Source organism: Saccopteryx leptura, chromosome 3, assembly GCF_036850995.1.
Source record: "Saccopteryx leptura isolate mSacLep1 chromosome 3, mSacLep1_pri_phased_curated, whole genome shotgun sequence".
NCBI lineage: Eukaryota > Metazoa > Chordata > Mammalia > Chiroptera > Emballonuridae > Saccopteryx > Saccopteryx leptura.
The window spans coordinates 130,410,617-130,436,720 of NC_089505.1; the positions used below are offsets into that span (position 1 = coordinate 130,410,617).

General features: G+C 40.8%; 1 protein-coding gene across 2 annotated transcripts in view; it reads right to left on the bottom strand.

Moving 5' to 3' along the window:
• FYB2 (FYN binding protein 2) overlaps nt 1–26,104 on the bottom strand; it is a 115,597-nt gene that overhangs the window by 36,873 nt on the left and 52,620 nt on the right. For both annotated transcript variants that reach the window (XM_066376394.1, XM_066376395.1), the window contains exons 5-8: nt 11,219–11,319; nt 5,675–5,709; nt 2,735–2,766; nt 108–213 (exon numbers count right to left, since the gene is read on the bottom strand). In XM_066376394.1, coding sequence (XP_066232491.1) covers nt 108–213; nt 2,735–2,766; nt 5,675–5,709; nt 11,219–11,319 — 274 coding nt within the window. The remainder of the gene's footprint in view (nt 1–107; nt 214–2,734; nt 2,767–5,674; nt 5,710–11,218; nt 11,320–26,104) is intronic.

The window sequence follows — 26,104 nt, forward strand, 5'->3', positions numbered from 1 at the left end:
TGTCTCTCTGGAAAGCTGCATGTTCGCCCTCTAAAGCTACCCCATGGACTGACTCTAGTACATGGTGGAGCTATACTGTTTGGTTGTGAAGCCCAGAATGCAGATACCTCAAGAAAATGATGGTCGGAATGTAGAGCCTTTTCTGTTTCTTGAAGTTCCAATTTCCATGGCTCTTTTCCCACCACTTTTTTATCTTCATCCTCACATTTAGGGCTGAAAAGTAAAGGTTAGATTGTTTAGATAATAGTGTACCACTCAAGCCTAAAGGAAATGAATGGGAAAAATGAATTCAAACAGATATAAAATCCTCCCCCCCCTTTTTTTAGAAGAAGGAGACCAGGATAGAGAGGTTCTCTGAGTTTCTGCTGCTCCAATCATTGCCAGAGTGAATTCCTGCTCAAAATCTCCTAACGACTCCCCATTGCCAATAGGATCAAATATGTCTCATCGTGATCTGCCCCTGCCCCCATCACCCTCTGCTCCATTCCTGCACTCTGTTCCCGTCTAGACTCTGATACTCCCCAAACCTACCATCGGGCAGCTCTCCCTTTTCCTTTCCATTTCCTTTGTCAGACACCCTTCCACAGCTTCCATTGCTGATATACAGCACCCTTCTCAATATGCCTCAGTCATCTTACTTCGGAGAATCTTTCCCTAATTCTCCTGAGCAGTCATCCCTTCTTATCCGCTCCCACACTTTGTCCTTCTGTCTTGTATTATAATGTACTGCCTAGGGATCTGCCCCCAATCCCTCTATGTTGCCTCATCAATGAATTAAAATCATGTTACAAAGAGGCAGAACACATATTTGTGGTTTATCCCCAGTTGTGCTGTGTAATCCATCTTCCTGTCCCCGGGCCTTGTCCAGGAGCTCCTACACAGCTGGGTTTCCATAAATAACTCTCACATTTAATTGAATATGGTGACTTACAGGAATAATATTATAGAAAGAGAGGATACACTATCTCTGCTTTGGAACTCTTTTGGGTTTCTCCCTGACCTAGAATAAAGCCTACATTTGTGCTGTCCAATACAGTGGCCACGGCCCACGTGTGGTACTGCACACGTGAGATGTGTCTAGTCCAAACTGAGCTGTGAGTGTAAACTGCATCAGGCTTTTGAAGACCTGGTATACAGAAAAAGGATATAAATACCTCGGTAATAGTTTTTATAATGATTACATGTAGAAATAATATTTTGGATATATCAGAGAAATGAAATACATTATTAAGATTAATTTCAACTTTTTTTTTTCTTTCTATCTTTTAAAATATGGCTGGTAGAAAAAATTGAAATGATGTGGTATACAGATACTTCGATTGGATAGAACAGTCTAAATAGTGAAGTGGGGAGCTTGGGCCCTCCCGGACCCAGCTCTGCACACTCCCCAGCTCCGCTCTGGCCGCAGGCGATGCCCAAGCCCTTAGTAAACTCTTTGTGGATCCTGGACCAGCCTACTGTTTAACACTCTGCCTTCCACCTTTCCTTGTGCCCGGGACCTGCATGCCGCCACTTTCACCTGGCCATTTCCTACATGTCTTTCAAGACTCGGCTCAGCAGTCACTCTTCAGGGAAGCATGCCTGGAGCCTCACCTCTGTGCTGTTACAACTTCCATAGCAGTGACGATATTCTGTTGTCACTTCCTATTTACGTTGTCATATCCCCTGCAATGAAAGCCCCACCCTCAACCATTCTAGCATGCACTCTCATCTTGAACCAAGGCTAGAAAATATATTGTTCCTTTTTGTACCTCAGAAGCTAGGAGTGTCTGAACAGCATAAAAGGTCAAGAAATGCTGAACTGAAAAATTATTCACTGGACATGTGCCTACCCTGCGTCCACACTGTGCTAGGTGCTAAGGGGAACTATGGGGCTCCTGAGCTGAGTCAGGCTCTCCCCATAATCCAGCGTTGTGACTTCAGCCAGGACATTTTGATACTTGCTTCTTCAGAGCTCACCAACCATGTTCATTTGAGTGCATTAAAAATAACTCAAGGGGGAGCGTGAGTCTGAGAGGCAGGCAGGACCTCGGCGATATGCCAATGCCCTGCTCTGGGTCTGGAAGCATGAGAGGTGCCAGGGACGCCAAGAGTGAGAAAACATGGCCCTGCCCTCAAGGAGCTCACAGACAAGAGTAGGGAGAGGGTGCGAATGAACTGGCATGTTAACAAACACAATGCAGTGAATTAGTGCAACATGTGAGCACCTTACAGTGGTACCACAGGCAGGGACTGGTTACTCTCCCCGAAGGAGGGGAATCAAGGAAGGCTTCATATAGGAGGGGACATTTGATGGTCAGTAGGAGTGTACCAGATCATTAAGTTGGGTGAGTTACTTAAATGAGCAAAGGCAAAGAGACTTGAAACAACATGGTGCGTTTTGAAAATTTTAAGTTCTTGGGCATTCCGGTGATTGTGATGCCTGTTGGATTGTGTGACACTTCCTCTAATCCAGAAGTCCCTGAGGGTAGTGGCTTGACCTCTGTCACTGCTACAGTCCCAGTGGCTTGCAAATGGCTCACACATGCTGGGGACTCAGGATGTGTTCACTGACTGAGAGCAGTGTGGGCTGGAACATGGCAAGAAATGGACCCCTGAGCACCTTCTCTGCACCAGGTATCTCGCGAGGCATGGGGTGCTGACCCAGGCCCAGCCCTGGGGTCACAGCTGGCCATCATGTTGTCAGTGGGGCAGTGCCTGGATTAATCCTTTTCCTTTTGAAGATGAAACTCACCTAAGTTCTTGGTGGAACAAACTCTTCCAAGGCTGAAAGTAAAGAGGAAAATGGTCATTTCCATCAATCTACCCTAATCAATGAGGTCTCCGCTTGATTACAGCTCGTTAGAGACTAGACAATAAGGTAAAGTGGGTGAGATCTCAGTACAAGCAAATGTAGACATTGACAGAAGAACATTCTATGACCTGTTGCCCATGGAGCTGAAGGTCAATCTGCAAAGAAAATGGGCATTTCCACAGTCATGTTGTATGCCAGAGGGAATGCACGATTTCACTTAGGAAAACAAACTGTTTTTTGCATACCTTCCCTGAATGCATCTGTAGGATAGAAAACTTTTTTATGACAGTGACAGAGAGAGACACAGATAGAGACAGACAGGAAGGGAGAGAGATGAGAAGCATCAATTCTTTGTTGCGGCTCCTTCATTGTTCACTGATTGCTTTCTCTTACGTGCCTTGACCAAGGGGCTCCAGCAGACCGAGTGACCCCTTGCTCAAGCCATTGACCTTGAGTTCAAGCCAGACACCATGGAGTCATGTCTATGATCCCACGCTCAAGCCAGTGACCCCACACTCAAGCTGGTGAGCCCATGCTCAAGCCGGATGAACTTGCATTCAAGCTGGTGACCTTGGGGTTTCAAACCTGGGTACTCTGCATCCCAGTCTGATGCTCTATTCATTGTGCCACCACCTGGTCAGTCTAGAAAACTTGTAAATCATATGAGGAAGTATGAATTTGTGATATTGAGTATTTCAGTGGCCAAACTGGCAAGTGTGCCCATCATGCTGGGAGCTCTTCTTTACTGATCATGCACCTTCTGATTAAAAATCAGCTCTCCTGCCATCTGGGTTTGACTTCAGTAAAATTATGCCCCAGTGATGACAACATAGCCTCTCATGTATTTAGTAATCATGTAGTTGATGCCATTCAGTACTTGGAATCTAGTCAAGAATGCTGAAGCAAACAGAAACTACCTCAGCATCCAACACGCTGCCTCACAGTCCAGGCCTAATGGCTCAGAGGCTCGCCTTGCAGGACAGCCCCTCAGGCCTTCATTCAGGGATGCCTGGTTTCTATTTTCTGTATAACAGAATTAGCATGATGTAGATGGTAGCACTGGTAGGACAAGTCAGATGGACCTTGTCTGAGATCTCTGCTACGTCATTTACAGGTTATGGAAGCCCCTCTGGGCCATTAGTTCTCACCTGCAAAGTGGAAGCAGTGTAGCAGCTCCCTGGGTAACACTGAGGACTAAGTGGTACCATGTATGCCCAAGTGCCTGGCACACAACAGGGAACTGGTATATGTATCAGTGACCACGCAAGAGACTCACCGATAGACACAAAGATACTGAGAAGAGAATGAAATGACAGTTGTCAGAAAACACTTAGAGCAAACACACTTTAGATGGTTTGGTGTGAAGGCAACTATCTCTGAGCACCTACAAGGGCCCAAAAGCATCTCACAAAGAAGAGCATGGACTGTGTCCACTCTTGTGGGTCAGTCATCAAGAAATGGTGACATCAGCTTCAGCCACCAAGAGGAAAAATACTGAGACAAACATACCACATGTCTGAAGGCTAGAAGATTAAAAATGATAAATACTTTCAAGCTTTTTTATTTTGCATTAGATACAATTTGGTCATTTGGAGAATTCACTTGTACAGAAAAGTTTATTATTTGCTGATGTTGCCAGGTAAGTGAAGCATTTTAATAGAATGTTTCTGCACTCATCAGTAGGAATAATAATCATTTATAGTTTTCTAGCTATAAAGTGCATCCACAAGTGAGCAATCCTTTCCAGTAAGCATAAGAAAACTGGAGCAGCCCTGGCTGGGTAGCTCAGTTGGTTAAAATGTCATCCCGATAATGCCAAGGTTGCAGGTTCGATCTCCAGTCAGGACACATACAAGAATCATTCAACAAATGCATAAATAAGTGGAACAACAAGTCAATGTCTCTCTCTCTCTCTCCCTTTCTCTTGCTCTTTAAAATCAATCAATCAATAATTTAAAAAAAGTTTATAAAGAAAACTGGAGCAGAAAGTGAAAGGATCTAGATTGTAGACTAAAGGTTGCCAGAGAGAAATGAGGAGAACCCTAACTGACGCAGCCACAACATCAGGTAAGTGCCTACTGTGTGCCAGGTGCAGCGCTGGCTGCTCAGCTCCTTCATCTGACTCAGTTCTCCCGGTAATTCAGTGATACAAGGACTGATCCCCTTCTGTATTGAGTACCTACTACTGCAGGTGTAGTAACCACAAGGCATATGCTTCTTGTCCCCTTGGAGAACACACCGTTTTACAGAGGGCGCAACAGAAGCTCAGAGGTAAACTGCATGGAACAGATGCCAGGCACTTTCTATTAAACTGTTTACCTGAATTTGCCTTATATTCAATCTCAATATGAATCCAGATGTGCGTATTTCTGTTATCTCTCTTTGGCAGGTGAGGAAATAGAGGTTCAAGGTTACATAGCAGCAGCTGGGACGGAGGCCAGTGATTCTGCTTGGGCTCTAATTGAGTTGCTACATTGCCCCCAAGGACTCAGCTAGCACGGTGCCTACCAGGAGCCCAGAAAATGTGTCTTCAAGGGAGTGGTCACTCCTGTGATAGCACAGGATATATAAATTTGTCTTGTGCCAAAGAACTCTTGCCTCTGAAGAGACAGATAATACAGGCCAGTTGGTGTTGGCAGCGTAGACAAGGGGCCAGGAACGAACTGGGGTTATCTTTACACCATCCCATCACATCTCCTGTCCCTGACGTTTCAGGGCTCAAGCTTCAGCATCTTATCAGTTGGAGTCTGGAAAGCCTCAGAAATTGGGGGGAAACAGAAAACAAAGAACTTTACTCCCCCATAAAAGAAACTACTTTAGAATCATCTCTGCACACCACCTGTTTTAGCTGAAAAGTTGTGAATAAAGAGGCAACAATACCTTTTGGAGTTCTTCAATTCTAACTTCGTAAGTTGCTAAAATAAAGATGAAAAAAATTATTTCAGGGCAGTTTCTTATCATACCACTTTCTTACAGTAAGTCAATTATGAAAGATTGAAAGATTGCAGAGTTGTTTTCGTAACCTTCATAGCATCGATCTGTGTGAGGCTTCGTGCAGGTGGTTGGGGAGGCTCTCAGGTCACTGATTAGAGGGTTACTTTCCGTAGGGACTTCCAGGATGGAAAGAAAGTATAGTCAATGAAAACGTGAAACAACTTTGAGTTTCCTGGTTTGGTAAACATTTCCTTTCCACAACTGAGAGAAAGCACTGAAATTTAGCAGTCACACTCAGAGGCAAACTAGAAAGGAAAAGGAAAGAAAAAAAGGCCAGAAAAAAAAAATCTAAATCCCTCTTCAACAAAATGAAGCCCATAGCATGTCTGAAAGTGTTTTCTTCCGTGAATGTTTGGTTTTCCTAGTACAGCTTAAAAAGAAGAGACTGACCACCAAGTCAGGCTTGAATACCTTTTGATTTTTTTTTCAATAGTTCTGTGGATTTTATTTATTTATTTATTTATTTATTTATTTATTTATTTATTTAGGCTATTAAATTTAACAGGGTAACATTGGTCAACTACTGTACATAGATTTAGAGGAAACATCTCCACATTACTTTGACAGTTGATTATGTTGTATATACATCACCCAAAGTAAAATCATCCTTCTTCACCCTGTATTTAATGACATGATGCCAACCTAACAAGCAGGAGTAGTGGCAAGAATGTGAATTGAAAGCCCAATCCTGGCACTACTGGTAGGTTCGCAGTTAGATTACTTCATTTCTTTGAACCTCAGCTTGCTCACCTGTGAAATGGGGTCAGTTGGTACCTGCCATACATAGGTAACGTGGAGATGGGAAAAGATAATGTAAGAAATGGAATGTACCTCGCAGATCACCACTGTATAGAACAGGGATCCCCAAGCTTTTTACACAGGGGGCCAGTTCACTGTCCCCCAGACCGTTGGAGGGCCAGACTATAAAAAAAACTATGAACAAATCCCTATGCACACTGCACATACCTTATTTTAAAGTAAAAAAAACCAAAACGGGAACAAATACAATATTTAAAATAAAGAACATGTAAATTTAAATCAACAAACTGACCAGTATTTCAATGGGAACTAAAAATAAGACAGCCCCTGTATTTTGGGGGTGAAATTAATATAAGACAGAGTCTTATAATAAGGGAAACCTGGTGTGTAGTAATGTGGGGGGAGACTTTTGGGCAAAGGGAAGTTATAGGGGCCATTATGTTGTACATTTGGGGAATATGGGGACCATTGTACTGTGTAGTAATGGTTATAGTGCTTTGCCTTTCTTCCTACTTCTGCTGTTATTTCACACTGCTTCTGGTGATGTGCTTCACATGACGTGCTTCCAGAGCCCTGACGCGTGTGTCCTGCATCACCGGAAGTAGTACTGCACGTGAGCGATGCCGGGCTTTGCGGCACCGCCACATACAGTACTGCAGGAGCACAGGATGCAGATGCATCCGCATCCTGTGCTCCTCTCACTGACCACCAATGAAATAGGTGCCCCTTCCGGAAGTGCGGCGGGGCCGGATAAATGGCTTCAGGGGGCCGTAGTTTGGGGACCCCTGGTATAGAAAGTAATGTTTTTTTTTTGAAAAAATTGATAATTTCATTTTTCTTTGCTTAGAAGTTATCTATAAAAGTTTTCCTCTACTGTTAATAAATATGCATCATAATAAGTAGGACCTCCCCTCTCTGTTTCTTTTCTCTCTCTTGCTGCTAGAGTCCTGGAGCTTTAGTTTAGAAAACTGACCTAACAACCTATTGCATTCTTAAGCATATTACTCTAAACAGACAATTCATTTAAAGTAAATGAAATCCTAGGTTTTCCTTAGGAAATACCCAAATGTGATTTGACACACAGACCTAAACTTCTATGTGGTTGATTAATAATTCATACATCAACTTGGGTGATTGTACACTGTTATGTTCACTGGTTTTTTAATTAAAACATTTTATTCTGCTATTAACTTGCTATAAAAACTTAGTTTAACTGTTATTACATTTAAAAATGCCACCTATGATACAGATAAACTCATCCATTCAAAGAATGGATATTTTTTCCAATGAAAAAAAGATAATCATCTCTTCCTTTCTCTCTCCAATTTGTTTAACATATATATATATATATTTAAAGAATTAACAACTCATTAACAACTTGACTTCTCCTTGCCACTGGGTGTGGGAGATACTATTATTCTGTCTTAGAAACAAACACTTTACTTGACAAGGCTGGTAAACAAGGATAATACACACACAGTTAATAATACATTCATTATTTGATACTTTTCTTTTTCCTAACAAAGTGGAGATTCTCTAATGGTAAGTTCTGGTATCAGAACTTGCTCCCAAGGTAGGGATAGAAAGTACAAAGGGCTGTACCCCAGAAGGTCAGGAAGGGACTAGGAATGATAGTAAGAGTATGCAACTGCAGCATTGCAGCCCTCGCTCGCTTTTCCCACGGAGTTAGAGAACTCTCTCCACTGAACAGCTTTATCCCAGCGGGGAGACAAGGACAAATACCACCAGATGATTCTCAGCACCCCTCCAGCTGCTGGGTCAGAACAGGGCCACATCCAGGGGTGGCATTCAAATAACTTAACAACCAGTTCTCTGCCCTAATGACCATTTTAAGTATTAAAAAAGATATACCAAAAGGTAGTTTATTATTTCATGCATTCAATACTTTAAGAACAATAAAAGAGGTACACAAAACTAGATTGTTATAAGAAAGAGTTTTAAAATATTAAGGAAAAAGGATTGAATAATACCTGACCAAAAAAAAAAAAAAAAAAAAACCACACACAACCCCCCCCCCCCCCAACAAAACTGTTATTTAAGGTATTTCCATATTGCTTCTTGATTGGCATCTTCATTTGCAATATTTTTTACTATGGACAGAACGAACATTACTATGGGCACTTAGAATACGCTGTAGTGCAGATGGACGTCAAAAAAGAGTAAGGAATGTAAATCTGTGATCTCCACATTGGGCGTCTGCCCAGGTGCCCACCTTAGAGAGAACCCTGATTACAAGTGCCATTTTAACAACCAGTTCACCAAATTCAACAAAAAATTAGGTACTGGTTCTGCTAAACCGGTGTGAGTTGGCTGAATCCCCCACTGGCCAGGTCTGTCAGGCCCTCAGCTCCACGTACTAACTCCTTGTGGGACCTTGGAAAAGTCTCTTCCCTCATTTACACCTGGAGGTGAGATGATTGATTATTCCTAATGTTATATAAACAATAACTGATTTATATTGGGTGAGTTGTGATAGAGTGTGCTTTTTAAAGGATTGTTTCATTTTTTTCTAAGTTGTCAAATTTATGTATCAAGTTGTTCATAACATTCCCTTATTTTCCCTTTGATGCTGCAGGGTCTGTAATCATCTCTCTTCCCTCCCTGTTATTTATTGTTAGTTTGAGTTTCTTCCTTTGTATCTCTGTCAGTCTTGCTAAAGGTTTGTTCATTTTATTGATCATTTCAACGAACAAGCATTTGGTTTCATTGATTTTTCTCTCTCATTTTGCTTTTTTCAATATCATTTCTTTCTGTTAATATCTTTATTAATTTCCTTCCATTTGCTTTGTATTTATTTTGCTCTTTTTTAAATTTTCTTAAGGTGGGATATTAGATCTGAGGCCTTTCCTCTTTTCTAATGTAAGCATGTAAAGCTACAAACTTCCCTCTCAGGGCTGCGTAAGCTGTGTCCCACAGATTTTGGTATGCAGTATTTTCAATTTAATTCAGCAGATGTATCTGTTTTGATTTCCTTCAAGACTTACTCTTCGACCCATGGGTTATTTAAAAATGTGTTATTTCGTTTCTAAGTGTTTGGAGAGGTTCCTGCTATCTCTTGGTTACTGATTTCTAGCTGCCAGATGTGGGAAATTTCCAGTAACCATTTCTTCCAAGTATTTTATCAGTAGGGTAGTCTTTCTCCCTTCTTTCCAGGACACCGGTTTCAGACTTCTTCTATCATCCCACAAATAACTTGAAGCTCTGTTCACTGTATCTTTCAGTCTATTTTCTCTTATTGTTCAGACTGGGCATTTGTTGTTTCATTCAAGGTCACTGACAACATCTGTTCCCTGTATGTTGCTGTTGGGCCCATCCACTGAGCTTTTAATTTTTCTTGTTATATTTTTTAGTTTTAAAATTTTCATTTGGTTTTTCTTTAATTTCTCTTTATATACATTCTATTTCTTCGGTAAGTCTTTTTTTCCCCATTTGTTTCAACCATGTTCGTGATTGCTCAGTGAAATATTTTAACAACTGCCTGAAAGTCTTTGCCAGAAAATTATAATACTCCAATCATCTCAATGTTGGGATCTATTGATCATCTCTTTATATTCAAGTTGAGACTTTCTTGGTTTCTGGTATGATGAGTTTTTCCAGTAGTTTTTCAACCCTTTATTTCCTGGGAGAAGGGAGGGAAATATATAGTCCCCTAAGCAGATATTCTATAGACAAATGACTTCCTTTTCCCAAGAGTTGGGCTACTTGTCTGTATAATAAGGAGCTGGATCGGATGACCTCTTTATCACCCTCCTTTCAGGGAAGCAAACCCTCCTCAGAGGAGAAACAGCATAAAGTGGTGGAAAGAGCGTGGGTCTCGGAGGCAGTCTGAGCCCACTTCACAGTATATCTCTACCCTACCTCTCATCAGCAACCTTGTGTAACTCTGTCTCTGAGCTGGAGTTCCCTGTCCCTTAAAGCGGGTTAAAAGCACTTTCTCAGCCGGGAGTAACACAGAGGACCAGGAGCTCAGTAAACACTACTGTTTATTCTGGCATAAATATTTATGCCTTTTTTTGTTTGTTTTTAGAGAATCAGCTGATCCTATAGACACAACAAAGACATAAAAACCTGTAGAAATGTGATGAGCCCTGGCTTCTTCATCGTCTTACCTGACAGGGCCTCTTTTACTTTCCACAGAAAAGTCTAAACTTTTGGGGCAATACCAGGGGCAGGAAGACTTAGTTCTGAGACAGTGGTCAGATCCAATGAATCCTGTGCTCCTATTCAGGCTAAACACAGGGACCTAATTCTCCCTGTCCACACACGGAATCACCCGAGGACTTAAAAAAAAAAAAAGACATCATAAGAAGAGAGATGAAGTTTCTATAGGAGGACAAGGAAGAAAAAGAAATTTCCATATCTGGATTTTCCCTCCCACATAGCAAGAGAAGGCAAAGCATCTCAGGAGATCGGGAAAGGGGAGACCAGATGTGGACAGAGAAAAATCAGTACTAGGAGTCATGAGATCGCACTGATGGCCTACTGGATGGATTTATGTTCTAAGAGACTAGCTGAGGGGGGAGAAAGAAATGAGAAGGTAAAGCAGCACAGCGGTGAATGCTTAAACTTATAGTGAACTGGGGAAAGTACCATTTTTGGTACATTTTCATTCCACCCAGGGTACAACATTAATTGGCCAGGCAGACTTACAATTAGCCATTTCTTCCATGAAGCACCAGTTAATGGACTTGCCAGAGTGTCTCAGATAGGAAATTGTTGCCTCATAATGGTGTGGTTCTTCAAATTCAGCACTGAGAAGCATGGAGAAGAAAAAAGGTTAGTTAAAATAAAATGTTCCTTTAAAAATATTATAAACCATTTTGTATTTTTTTTTCTCACATTAGAGAGGTAATGTAAGTATGTCTGGCTAATTGGTAACCTCAGCAGATGTGTTAGGCACACCTCCCTTACTCTAAAAACATAGAAATTCTGGATAAAATATAAAAATGCAAAAATTGTAAAAAGAACACACAACTTGTCTAGAAATCAATAAGGTAAAAATTCCTCTGTGCTAGACATAAAGAGGAATCTCACAATTAAAGATGTAAATGAGAACGGCAGCCAAGGGACTCAGAAGAAAACTGGAGCCAGATAAAGAAAGACCTTAGTCACCAGTCAGCGGGGAATTTAATGCCGGAGTCAGAAGTTAAGTCTGAGCCACAGGCCTCATCTGAATGGGAAGCTGAAGCTGAGCCATTAGCAAAGAGTCCCTAGTCACAAAATGCCATCCCATCTGTAAACAAATTCTAAAAAAAATCTGTGCTTTCTTCCAGGGACTGAGCAGGGAAGACTGCTCTCTGGCTATGGCCATTAGAGCTGCAAAGGAGTCACCAGGAGCAATTAGAACCTTGAAAACTTACCATGGAAGTGCAGGTGTGGGTTCTAAATGCAATTTCTCCATGTATTTCAGAGACAAAAGCCGAAGGAGTACTTGAAACCCAGCCCTCCCCTCTTCTAAAGAAAATCTGAAATCATTAAATAAACATGCATCTACAACCTTTGACAGCTACGGTTTCTAAAAGAAATAATTCCCACTCAAAACAAGCTCAGAGTACACAACCGCGCATCCCACAAGGAGACGAGCCACCATAGCTAGTCAGAAGATATAACTCATGGGAGAATGAAGTAACAGGATGATACTGTTCAAAGAAATAAAGTGAGAAATAAAAGCCATTAGAAACTGTGAAAAAAGAACATGTGGTTTAGGAGAGAGGAGAAAGAAGCTATAGAAATCGTAATATAGTTCTTGAAATACAAAAACTTAATTATAGGTTAAAAAGTAGACTGGATGCAACAGAAGAGAGAATTGGAGAATCTGATAGATAGGAGGAAGTTACATGGAAGGTAGCACAGACAGATTACGAGATGGAAAATGTCAGAGGAAAAGTTCATCGTAGGGAGGATGGAATGAGAAGGTCCAACATATATGTGCATGTGTGCTCTAAAAAGAAAAAAGAAAGATGATGAAAAGAAGTCAATAACCAAATAATAGCTAAGGATGTTCTAAAATCGAAAAAGGCCATAACCCATCTATTGAAGCAACTTTAAGAGTAAGAAATAGTGATAAGTCTGCATTTACACTTATGTAGTAAATTAGCATAAGACAAAAAAATGTGTAAAAGCTGTGAGAGAAAAGACAGGAACGGCAGACCATCAATGGACTTCTCAGTATCAACTATTGACGGTGGGATTATAGATAAGATCTTAAAGCAATGAGCAGATAACTGCCAATATAAAGTTTTTTTTAGCTAAATTATGATTCAAGGGTGAGGGACAAACAAAGATGTTTTCAGAATACAAGTACCTGTACCTGGATTTACTGCTCACAGATCCCTGAAACTGCACTAGAAATGAAGATATATAAGACGTGGTGATCAAAGAAATTAATTGAGGTACTGGTCAACTTAAATAAATCGTAAATGTAAAAAGTGACTAATTTGTAAAATTTGAAGAACAAAATAGAATTAAAATCAGTGATAGAGCCTCAACTCAGTGTGGAGTCCCAGGTTCAATTTCCTGTTGGGATACATAAAAGAAGTGACCATCTGCTTCTCCTCCCCTCCCCCTCCCCTTTCTCTCTCCCTCTCTCTTCACCTCCCGCATCCATGCTCAATTAATTTGAATGCCCTGGCCCTGGGTGCTGAGGATGGTTCTGTGGAGCCTCGTCCTCAGGTGCTAAAAATAGCCTGGTTGTAAGCATGGGCCCAGATGGGCAGAGCATCAACTCCAGACAGGGGTCACTGGGTGGATCCTGGTCTAGGCACATGTGGGAGTCTGTCTCTCTATCTCCCCTCCTCTTACTTAAAAAATTGGAAAAAAAAATAATAATATGGAAGATGGTAAGAGAAGTTATGAGACTTATTCTCAGGTCTTTGTTTTGTTTAGGAGCAGAATAGAGATTTTGGTTAAAATCAGACCTAATTGTAGATAATCAAAATTCAACTGTAACCACTAAAAAGGATTGAAATAGACTAACTTCCCAACTGGTAGAAGGAAAATACATAATAAGAAAGCTTAAATATTTAAGAAGAAGGTAGAAAATGAAGAAAAAAATACAAGTAAAAATGTTTCATAGTAAATTTAAAACATAAAATACAATGGGAAAAAGTCGAAATAGATCGAGAATCACAAAAAATGCACAGAAATGAACCTATTCCAATAAAATAGAGGATCTCTGGCTGGATGTTTTCAAACCCCAGCTAATGCTGCTAAAACATGTTCAACAAACCGAAGCTCCAACCCTGATGGATGGGAAAAGGAGGCAAGCCTAGTACGATCCGAGGAAAGCATAGGTGGTATATTACTATCAGATCATACTTGAGCACAACTGTTCAGAAAATGAGAAGAGGTGTACATTCTCTCTCTCTCTCTCTCTCTCTCTCTCTCTCTCTCTGCAGGTAAAAAAGAGGCCCAAAATGAAGATAGCTTTAGACTTTCAGAAATCTATGAAAATGTGGATCAGAGTTAATATATAAACTCTGTTGGGCCCCTGAAATAGAAGGACAAATAAACCCATAGAAAATTGGACAAAAGGATATAGTATACATCACAGAAACAAATGACTGAATAGCTTGTAATATAAGTAAACTCACAACCTCATAGTAAACAGGAAAATAGGAATAAAAAAATCTGGTTCACGCCCTTCAGTTTAGCAAGAATCTTAAGTTTGGAAAAACACCTAATTTAGAAAGAATATGGAAAACAGGAACTCTTCATACTGGTTTGAGAATATGAATTGGCACAACTATTCGGACGCTATTTTTTAGTATCTAGTAACACTAAAATTGTTTAATATTGTTCAGCACTTCTCACTCTAAGTAAAAATAGAGGAACTTGCTCTGTTCACTGCAGCATCACTTGAAAGGGTGAAAGTTTAAAACAACCTTAATGTTCCTCATTAAGGGAATACATGGACAAACTGTGATATGTTTAGATAAAGAAATACAGACAATGTGTAAATATAATGAATAAACTAGACTTATATGCATTAACATATAATATAAAAACGCAGTTTTGGGGAAAAACCTAAGTTGCAGAGGGATAAAGTAGAATTCCATTTACACAAAATTGTAAAATACTGTCTAACAGATGTATGAACTTGTAGCTGAAGTAGAAGAAATACCCTAAATGGGTACACTGCTGCATTCATAATTGGGGTTGCCTCTGGGAGGGGAGGAAGAAATGGGACTGGGGAGTAAAATGAAGGACTTAAACTGTATTCATAACAAATGCAAAATAACTATTTCACACCAGATGTGAATAGTAGGGAGAAGGAAAATTACCCACCACTCTCCCACCTTAACACAAGTGAGGTCTTAGTATTTTGATGTTCGTCCTGATTTTTTAAATTTTTTATTTTTGCATTTATAGGTAGATCCATATAAACTGCTCACAAAAATTAGGGGATATTTCAAAATGAATATGAAGTGATAAAATGTCCCCTGATTTTTGTGAGCAGTACTTGTTATAGACAATGAAAAGGTTGGCGTTCTCACATTTTGTTTATTCTCCCCATTTATTATTAAATGAAAGTACATTTCACCCAATTGTTTTCCTTCCTTTGGTCATTTTGGATAGTTTCGGGTCTATTTTTTTTTCCATGGCCTCTGTAGTATTTTAAATATGTATGAATAGTTCATTTAGCTGAAAAGAAAAAATAATAAACTAATGCATCATTAATGTCTCCTTTCTATTTTGTTCCCCTCCACCCTGCATGAAATAATCAAGAGAAATTTTCTTAAATTATAAACTATGCCATGTATCTCATGCTCCAGTGGCCTAACAATCTCATCAGGTCTATGGTAAATTAACTTTATTAATAAGAAACAACTTGTAGATAAATTGAAAGAAGATGTCTAATCAATTTCTTGCACTACTTTTGTCAGAAATGAATAAATACTGAACTTCAGATGACCAGAAAGAATTTCATCCAAATGTGAAAAATAGCATCTTCAGATCAATTGCCTTCACGGGAAGGCAGACACAGGATTGATGTAATAAGGGAAAGAAGATATTGTGGATATTTAAACCTCTCTTTTTGCTACCTGAGAATGTCTTTTATCTTTTTCTTTTTTCTGGTCCATTTAAACTAGATCTGAGATATGGCTTGATTTAATGCAGGGTGGGTTGATACAAAGGACTTGGATTTCAGGAAAGAAATAACTCTATGAATTAAATATATATCTATGCTTCAATTTCTTTGTCTCCACATTCCTTTTTTTTTTTTTTTTTTTTTCCTCCACATTTCTTAAGTCTACTGTCTGTCTCCAGGACGGTAGACAGTATTGGGAGGCAGCACAGAATTATAGACAGACTTGAAGCTTGGAGTCAGAAAGATATGAACTTGAATCCCAGCTCTTCTACTTTCTAATTATAAAGTGTTGGATAATCCTTATTATTATTATTATTATTATTATATTGAGAGGCCAACAAGTCTGTGGAATCTCCTTCTCAGGAGAGGAGAGGGCAACCCTGACTATTGAGAAAAGAACCCAGGGTCTTTTACAGTGACAAGAGAACAGATGGCATGACCCCTGGTGTCTCCTCATGGCCATGGAACAAGGATGGTGGATGGGCAGAGAAAGTGGAGCAGTTGGGTCCCAAATGCCCTGTGACTGGGCTCTGTTAGCCAGAGCATTGCCAAGTTGGCAGGAGGCAAACAGCCACTTCCAAGCTGGTCCTGAGCCCCTCTGCCCGCCTCTGCCCTCCTCCCTCCCCTCTCGCCTCTGCCCTGAGCCTTCTCTATGTCTCACCAGCCCTTGGCTCTGCTCTGTGCCTAATCAAACAGCCCCAAATGCTGAAAACTCAGTGTTTATTTTATTTTTTTACACACTCGCATAATTCCCCGACAAACCATGCCAGGCGTTGGGCTTTTTGTTTGGTTTTATTTTGTTGCATTTAGGGAAAAAGAGAGAGAGAGAGAGAAGAGAGAAGGACTAACACAAACCACCCAACCCTAGAAGTTGTCTTAGGCCAGGCAGTGGGCTCAGGTTTCCTGACTGAGAAGTCTGTGGGAGTTGTGGGGGCCTCACTACTAGGCTCAGGAATGAATGAGAAAGGGAAGAAAGCCACCTGGGTCAGAAAAGATAATGAATTAGAACCATGTGACAGCCATGGATGAATAATAAAGAGCATTTCTTGTGCACCTAATACATGCCAAGCCCTGTGCCTGTGTATGTATTCTGTTACCTAATTTTGCAACCATTTTGCTTTCTTTTTTCTCTTTTTCTTATAAATGTGGATTCTGAGCCTCATAGAAGTAAAGTGATTTGCTCAGAGACACATGACCTGAAAGTGGCTAGCCCAGTTCCATTACACTAAAAGACCTGTAGTTTCCCTGAGAGAACTATGTTGCCCTGAGTTTGCATGTGCTGTTTAATCTGCCTAGCAATGCTTTTTTCTCTGACCCTTCTCTTATCATCCTTCAAAATGCCTACAAGAAGTTTTACTCAGCTACCTTGCACATCAGCCTCGGGACCTTATGTAGAGTGTATTTGTCACTGGCCTGCGATTGTCCCTCCCACTATGATGTGAACCCTAAGGGCAAGGACTGTGCCTCACCATGGACATTCTTATTTGATGTTTCCTGAACTAAAGCCTAAGGCAGCCAGGACTGGACCTTTTATAAGTCCTTTAAGCTCATTCAAACGATGTTCCAAGTTACTGTCACTCCCCACCCAGACCAAGATCATTGTTTTCATTAGAAGACCAAAAATCAGTGGACTAGATCAGGGCAGTAGCTCCTAGAGATCATTAAAGTTTGTATACTTTCTGTTATTCTTTATCAGGAAAAAACTATTCTCCCACCTGCACTGCTCCTGTATCAGCAAAAAGTAATAGAAGACCAACTTAAAACAGCTTAGATAGCAGGGTGGTTCACTATCTCCTGTATCAAGGACTTAGGTAGGAATGATCCAGTCACTTCACAACCACATCAGGTTCCTATATTTTCATTCTATCATCCCCAGTGTGTTGGTTACTACCTTCATGACCACAAGATGGCCGCAGAAGTTCCAGGCATTACATTATCACCAACCATGTTCAGCAACAAGTTCAACTGTCTCTTTTAAAGAGTTAACTGGTAAAAGTGCTCAATTTTGTGTTATATATATTTCACCACAATTTTAAAAAAAATTTAAAAGCTAACTGGATCACATACTTACCAATGAACTAACCATAGACGAGATGGATGCTGCCACTAGGTTAGCTTAGAACAGTCAGGATTCACCTGCATTTTGTGGGGAAGGGTGTTCACAGATAAAAGCGCAACTCCACAGCACTGAAGAAGGGAAATCGGCTTCCGGGTAGGCAACCAACAGCGCTTCTGACCATCACTGTTACTCAGAGAAAAGCGGACTTTGCTATTGTCCATTTCTCGCAAACTCCCCTACAGGAGTCTCTGTGGCCCCATTGTTCTTGGAGGTCTTGTGGTTGTCTCTTTTATGGAGGCAACATGGGATAGTGGGTGAGTGCATGGAAACTGGAGTTAGCCCTGTCTGAGCTCAAAACTCATCTCTGCCACTGACAAGCTCAATGTCCTTGGGCAAGTAATTTCGCCTCAGTTTCCTCATCTGTAAAATGGATATAGTAACAATATCTACCCTCCTACTGTTCGTATGAGTATAACATAGGTAATGCATTTGAAGAGCTTAAGGCAGTGCTAGGAATTATAGTGAGTACTTAGTACATGCTGCTTAATTTGCTATAATTTTTTCCTTTCATTCCTTTACTGTTCACAGAGTGCTATTGTATCCCAGGGAGCAGGCAGGGAATAGAGGAGAGAATGAATGTCACACTGTCTGTTTGCCTAAGGAGCTCCTGGCCCAGTGGAAGAGCAGACCACGAGACAAGACCGATGAGGGAGGTGACAGCACAAAGGAAGAGGCGATCACGGGGGAGTTGGAGAAATTCTCCAAGGAGATACTTGAAAGACTTGTTGGCATTTTCCAGGTGCACGAAATGAAACAGGCATTCCAGGCAGAGGGAATGACATGTGCAAAGGCCCAGAGGCCTGATGCCTCATGGGGCTCTTAGGTCTCTAAGTAGCTCTGGTCTCACAGCTCCTCGAAGGAGTCGGAGAAATTCATCTCTTCTTCCCTGGACTGGGATTTATACCATCAGCTCCCCTGGTTCTCAGGCCTTGGGACCCAGACTAAATGACAACACCAGCTCTCCTGGGTTTCCAGTTTGCAGAGGGCAGATCATGGGATCTCTCAACCCCCATTATCATGTGAGTTCATGGCTCATAATTAGCATATATTATATAGATAACATATATTATACATAATGAAAATTATGTATTTATGTATCTGTACGTACATGTGTATATATATATATGCATGTATGTGTATATATGCATGTATGTGTGTATATACATATATAAAGATGTATATATATATATACACAGAAAGAGGTGTATATATATATATAAATGTGGCAATTCATCAAGTATTTAGGACAATGCTTGTCACTTGTGGAATTATAGATATTTCAGTCCCTACTGCAACCCTAGTAGGTGAGATTTATTAATATTATCATTCTCCAGGTGAGGAAATGGGAGCCCCAGACATATTAAATAAATTTGCTAAGATCACAGTCAGTGTGTAGAGCTTCAAATATGAATCTAAAGCTATCTGACCCCAAGGTCTATGCTCTTAAACTCTTATAACACACTACCTAGACCTTCTAATTTTTAAATAATGCTATGTCAGTCAAGTTAAACAAATTTCAATTAGTATATGGTAAGAAAGAAGTATTAGACTCCCTGCTTTTAAAAAATTATAATTTAGAGAGATAAAATACCCCTAAGAAACTAAAAAATAACATAAAATAAACTTCATAATTGAGTCACAAGCTGAATACCACCTAAGTCCATTTTATTATTCAGCCAACATTTGCTAAACTATTATTACATGCTACACCACTCCATCCACACCCTAGTACTGTACACTCAAATCATGTCAAATTACATATGGATGTGTCCTGCCTCTACTTTTGTATGTAAGGTTCCTCCACTCGAAAATCCTTCCATCAATGTCCTCTTTACAAATTTCTGTGTATTACTTAAACTGTTAATTAAGTGCCATTCTCTCTGATTCTTCTATAAGCTATTCTCCACATAGCAGCCAGGCTAATTTAGACCTTGTCACAATCTGGCTTAAGACTCTCCAAAGGTTTTCTATGGTTCTTAATTAGAAAGAAGGAAACTATAGTAAAACCCTCAGATACCTTACCTTGATAATCTCGCTCCTAGGAACCTCTCTGAAGTCCTGTCCTAATATTCCATTCTTCCCTCATTACACTCAAACCACACTGCCCTTGCTCCTGTTTGCAAGGATGCCACACTCTCTCTGACCTGGAGTACTTTGCAAATGCTGTTTCTGCTGCTTGGAATGCTCTCTGGATGGCCAGCTCCTACTCAACCAGCAGGTCTCACTTTAATGTTGCCTTTAGGAAAGTCTTTCTTCTGCTACCTTTTCCAAACAGCCCACCTCTCCTCTATTTCTATCCACCACAATCATCTGCTTTAGAATATTCTTGATAATTGTCATCATTTTAAAATTATGTCATTACTTTTATTAGTTTAATTTTGTCTCTCCTGCTCTGGGATCACTGCTGGGTCTCCAGTGACTAATACAGTGCCCGGCACACTATAGACTCCCAGCTGTCTGTATTCCCCTATGATTCTTACAGAAACACTCTACAATCCTAGACAGACAGGTAGATGATATCACATCATTATTTTTCTCATTGAGCTCTTCCTCCGCACTAGGTACTATTCTAGGATATAAAAGCAAATAGTAGATAAGGCCCTTGAACTCAAGACTCACATGGTCTTGAGTCATACAGAAAATAAACAAATAGAATAAGTAGTATCATTTGCAGCATTCACAAATACTAACAGGAGCATAAGGCAGGTGTATATGTGGACTAGACAGTAGCTTGGGAGAGGAAACACGAGCTGCAGTCAGGGAGGCCGACATGTAAGCAGTTATCATTTCCTTATACTACATTGCTTTGTGCTTGTTTGTTTTTCTTCCCTACTAAAATGTGTACTCCACGAGAGACTTTGTTGGGTCAGCTATTGCATCACCAGCATTTAGAACAATGTCTGGTACAGACCTCAATAACTATTTATTGAATGGATAAATAAAGGAATCCTGCAAGATGGGAAGGAGCCATCAGGTAAAGATCTGGGGAAAGACATTGTATGCATAAGAAGAAGCAAGTATGTCTGCTTGGTAAGAACACGCTTGTTGAGGTGAAGCCAAAATGCCAGTCAGTAGGCTGAAGAGAAGGATCAGGGAGAGAGGGAGTTAGGAGAGGAGTAGAAAGTGGAGAGGAAAGAGGGGCCAGGACATACAGGACCTTCGTGGCTTTGGTAAAGTTTACAATTTTTTAACTTACTCTACATGTAAAATGGAGGTTAAGTGCACAGTGATTAGTTTAACTACATATTGAACTAGAAGCACACTGAGTCCATAGAAGAGGGGGAAGAGAGGAGAGTGCCTTCCATAACAGCTAAAATAATAATGACAACTGCCTGGCAGAGTGTCACTTGCTGGACACTAAGCTAGGAAAGAGCAGAGGGAAGAGAGGATTTCATGTGAGCCTGCATCTTCAGGTGGCAGTAGTTCTTACAGGATGTGCAAGAGCAAATAAAGAGCTCAGACTGTCCTAATTACTTAGCTTTAATATTAGCAAAATAAGACATTGTATGTGCAAATCAGTGCAAATGTACAGATAACATTCTTGGAATTGTTCTTTATTGATATGAAAGTTCATGGAAGGTAATATCATTCTATGTATCCATCCTTCTTCCAATCGCTCTGTTTATCTGTCACTGCACTGGCCTATCAGTTACTTAGTCATTAAGTAATTATTACTTGCAAGTCACCTTCCTGGGAAAACAAAGGTGGAAGAGACAGACAGTCCCTTCTCACATGGAGTTTGCAGTCTAATAGTTCTCCAAATCCTTCATATTGGAAAACCTCTGAGGTAAGACAGTACAGTTGAAAATCTTTATAAATACATCTGGGATATGCTGTATATTATCTTGTACTTTAGGGCAAGTCATGAAATGTCTGAGCCCTTGGTTTCTCGTCTACAAAATGAGAATACAGTACTAATTTTGCCCTTCTACAATGGTCAGGGGGCTAAAATGAGTCTGACAGATGTACAGGGCTGAGCAATGCCCTGCACGTGGCCATACTCAAAGATTAGTTTCCAGTCAACCTTTCTATGTACAAAACTAGGCTCCAAACATGCAACTTGTAATTGTCCGATTTGTTCCTAAACCATGACTTTTGCCAATTTATCTTTTGAATGCCACTAAAGAGAGAAAGCCAGGGTTGATGTCAAACCTTCCACACTTCTGCTCCAGCTTGGCCAGCCTTCCACACACAGATCTCTCTGTAGACAGAAAGTAAAATCCTAATGCAGGCATTTGAGAACACTGACCTGGGGAATGTCCAGGCTCAATTTGTAGAGCTGGACATGAGTCTATTAAACTGTGCCCTTTTTTGTCATAGGTAAAAATCCCATGTGGACCCTCAGTGAGGCAGCTGGGAGTGCTGGGTAAGAGCTGTGTCCTGGACCCAGGCTGACCCAGCAAAACCCTGTATAACTAATCCATTTGCATCATCCTGGATGACTTAACCGGACCCTTCAGTCAGAGCGTCTACTTACCTTATGTGGTGGTTTTTTTTTTTAATTTTTATTTATTCATTTTTAGAGAGGAGAGAGAGAGGGAGAGAGAGAGACAGAGAGAGAGAAGGGAGGAGTTGGAAGCATCAACTCCCATATGTGCCTTGACCAGGCAAACCCAGGGTTTCGAACCGGCGACCTCAGCATTTCCAGGTCGACACTTTATCCACTGTGCCACCACAGGTCAGGCCTTATGTGGTGGTTTTAATGGAAGCTTTAGAAGGAGAGAGTGGATCTAAGTGTAGGGCATAAGGCATTGTCTATAGAAAGTGTTCAATAAACAGAACCTTTAGGTGATTTTTAAAGAAGGAATAATACTTGAAAACACGAATGAAGAGAAAAACACCAAGTAAATCCACTGCTCCTACCTTGTGAAAAGCAGACCAGTGACCTTGTTGTGTCCTTGAAGTTCAATTAAAAAGGGATAATAAGTTATTGAAGTGCCTTAAGCTGAAGCCAACTGAATGATCTGGGTCTAAAATATTGTAAGGCTTGGGTTTTAAAAAATTCTTTCTCCTCAGTGTTCCCCATAGTAATTCAGTTCAGCATATGGGGACCTTGGGGCCCACTTTTACATCCAGGGATCACACAAGGAGCTTGCTTTGCTGTTGGTTGGTCAGAGCAGGTCTATACCAATCCTAATGACCTAAAACACAGCCATTCAGGAAAGAGTACTGTAGTTGCAAACAATTTAAAAACCTGTAGAAAATCTGATCTTATACACACAAAGGCGCAATGACACAGTGTTTTTGTTTTGTTAAGTGGAAAACAATTCCAAATAGCTTCCAGGAAGGGTCTGTCTTGAACTGGGCACTGATGATGTACTGAGTACATGTGTTCACATCAATAACGACACTAACAGCAAATCACTGAGGAGTTTTCTTAGATTGCTGCCTTTCTCTCGCATCTCCCTCCACACAGCTGATCCAGCAATTGCTGGCTTTTCTTTCAAACAATACTTGAATCCATCGATTTCTTTATCTCCATTTCTACCACCTTACGCATGCCAAGCTATTTCACTTCTCTGTGACAGTTTCCTCATCTGTAAAATGGGATGGTTTCATCTACTTCTTAGATGGCCATAAGTGGAATCATATGTGCAATTAGAGCAGACATGATGTGAATGTTGATTGCTACTTTTAGTATTATCGTTGCTTTTGTTTTTCTTGTTATAGTGGTTTCCTAGGTTGTCTTCCTCTTTTCCTGTTTTCCCACTAAATTTATTATTTATACGGCACCCAGAGTGATTGCGATAAAATAAATGTCAGCACATACCACTGCCTGGCTTATAATTCTCCTATGGCTTCCCAATGCATTTAGAGCAAAATCCGAATTCAGTCCACGGTTCACCGGAGTCCACCACCACTCCTCTAGCCCCCTAGTGACTGACTTTTAGCTCTACCCCCTTCCTTTCTGGCTCCTTAAACATGGTGGGGGGGAGTGTTCTCCTTTCAGAGTTTGAACCTGCCGTGCCCTCTCCTGGAATGTTTTTCTCCTAGACCTTCCATGAGTGGGACACCTTCATTCAGGTCTCAACCCAAGTGTCACCACCTCAGGAAGGCCTTTCTTATTTTTTAATTGAATATCTTGGGGAACAGGTTCGAGTGTACATCTGCACACTGCACTGTGCATCCACGATCCCAAGCAAAGTCTCTTTCATCCACAGTTTCCACGGTTTGCCTCCTTTTCCCCCACCCCCTTTCCCTCGGGCTGTCACCACATTGTTGTGTCTACGGGTGTTTTTTTCTTAATCCCTTCACCTTCTTTCATGCAGTCCTCTAACTCCCCTCCCCTCTGACAGCTCTCAGTCTGTTCCGTGTGTCCATGCCTCTGTTCCTATTTTGTTCATCAGTTTAATTTGTTCATTAGATTCCACATACGAGTGAGATCATATGGTATTTGTCTTTCTCTGCCTGGCTTATTTCACTTAACATAATGTTCTCCCTGTCCAACCATTGTGTAAATGTACCACAGCTTTTTTTTTTACCCACTCATCCACTGATGAACACTTGGGCTGTTTCCAGATCGAGGCTACTGTAAATAACACGGCAATGAACAGGGAGGTGCATATCTTCTTCCAAATTAACACTTTTGGGAATATATCTTAAGAATCCAGAGAGTTCTTTCTTGATCATCCTATACTTCTTTATTTCACTCTCAACCCCAGTTACTACTCTAATACTCCACAGCACTTACTACTCGTCAAATGAGGAGTGGAAGTACATTTTGTGGGCCACACTGGCATTCTGTTATCACCACGACTTTCCTGGACTGCCTCGGGTGAGGCCTTCCTTCCCACTTCCCAGCCTCTGCTCTTCCCGCTGTCTCACATGGGTCCCAGACGGTCACATAGTTTGCAGCATTTGTGTTTCCCACCCAACATGGGGTAGAAATTCCAAAAACAAACACAAGCGCATGCTCCAAATATCAGGGTGAAAGAGGTCATCCAGAAGATTCATAATAGGTTTACCTTACCTCTTCAAGACTATCATCAAAACAAAAATGCAAAATTAAAAAGTTCAGGGGAGAAAACGGTAGACTTCGGAGATCTGCCCACAGACCCGCATCTGAGAAACACTGCACTGTCTGAATCTTTTCTGCTCCTGAAATAAACAGCCACTCCCTTTCTTAATGTCTACTTCGAGATTCCCTGAGTCAGGACTACTCTCTGACGCTTCCTAATGGGAGAAAAGCCATATTTATAGCTAATGAATAAAATAGTAGCCAATTCTGCTAAGTACCGATGGAGACCCAGTGCTGACTGCTGCCCTGGGACTCACCTGCCTTGCTCACACCAGTGGGGGCTGCCAGTCAAGAGGATGCCAGCCCGCTTGGTTCACATGAAAAAGTGATGGCAAAGAATAATCTCCAAAGAGTCATTTCACTGCTGGGAACGAACGAGCTGTTCATATTCCAGGGACAAGAGATGGCAAGGCCAAGGGTGAAGAAACGAAGACTCTGAGCATCATCTGTGTTCAGTGTGCATTCTGCAGTTTACCTCACCTAGTCTTCACGGCGATCAGCGAAGTAGAATTACTGTGCCCACTTTACAGGTGTGTGTGTTGTAGCTCTGACAGGTCTAAGGTACAGAGGAGGGTTTGAATCTGTGCTGTTCTGACTCCGGACCTGTCTGTGTTCCATTACACAATGTAAGTCCTCACATGGAAGAGGTAATATGAAGATGATAGAAATAAAAATGGTTACTGCCAATGCGTCGAGTTCCTAACAAGATGATTGGGGGGAAATATATATATGGAGAGAGAAAGAGAGAGAGAGAGAGAGACAGAAAGAGAGAGAGAATCCATTGAAATACAGCTAAAACACAAAAACTCCTGTTTTGTGAATAATGGTTGAAAAACATGGAGAAGAATGTAGTCCTTAGATGTTTTCAGAACTGTCAGGTAAAGAAGGGACAAAGACAGCGTCCTTAACCAATGAGTAGATCTTAGTCGGGTGGTTGAGTCTGGGGAAGGAAGGTCATCTTTCAGGACTTTTAAATAAACAAACAAATGTGTGTGTGCATGTGTATGTACATGTAAGATATTTTTGTCTACTTTACACACTGCTGTTCTCTCAAGATATATAAGTTGACTTGGCATATAGTCGATGTTCAATAAATATGTGTTACATCAATAAAATAGACCCCAACAAAGAAAAACATGGGACTCTCCAGGTAATGAGCTCCCCATTAGAGTATTTTTGAAGAGACTAAGGTTCTGAGTGTGATTTCTTGCCTTTGGCAGAAGGTTATATAATAGCTAAATACGCTTTATTGAACACTCTAGATGCTAGTCCCTGTGCTAAACACTTCACAATCGTGATTTCATTTCA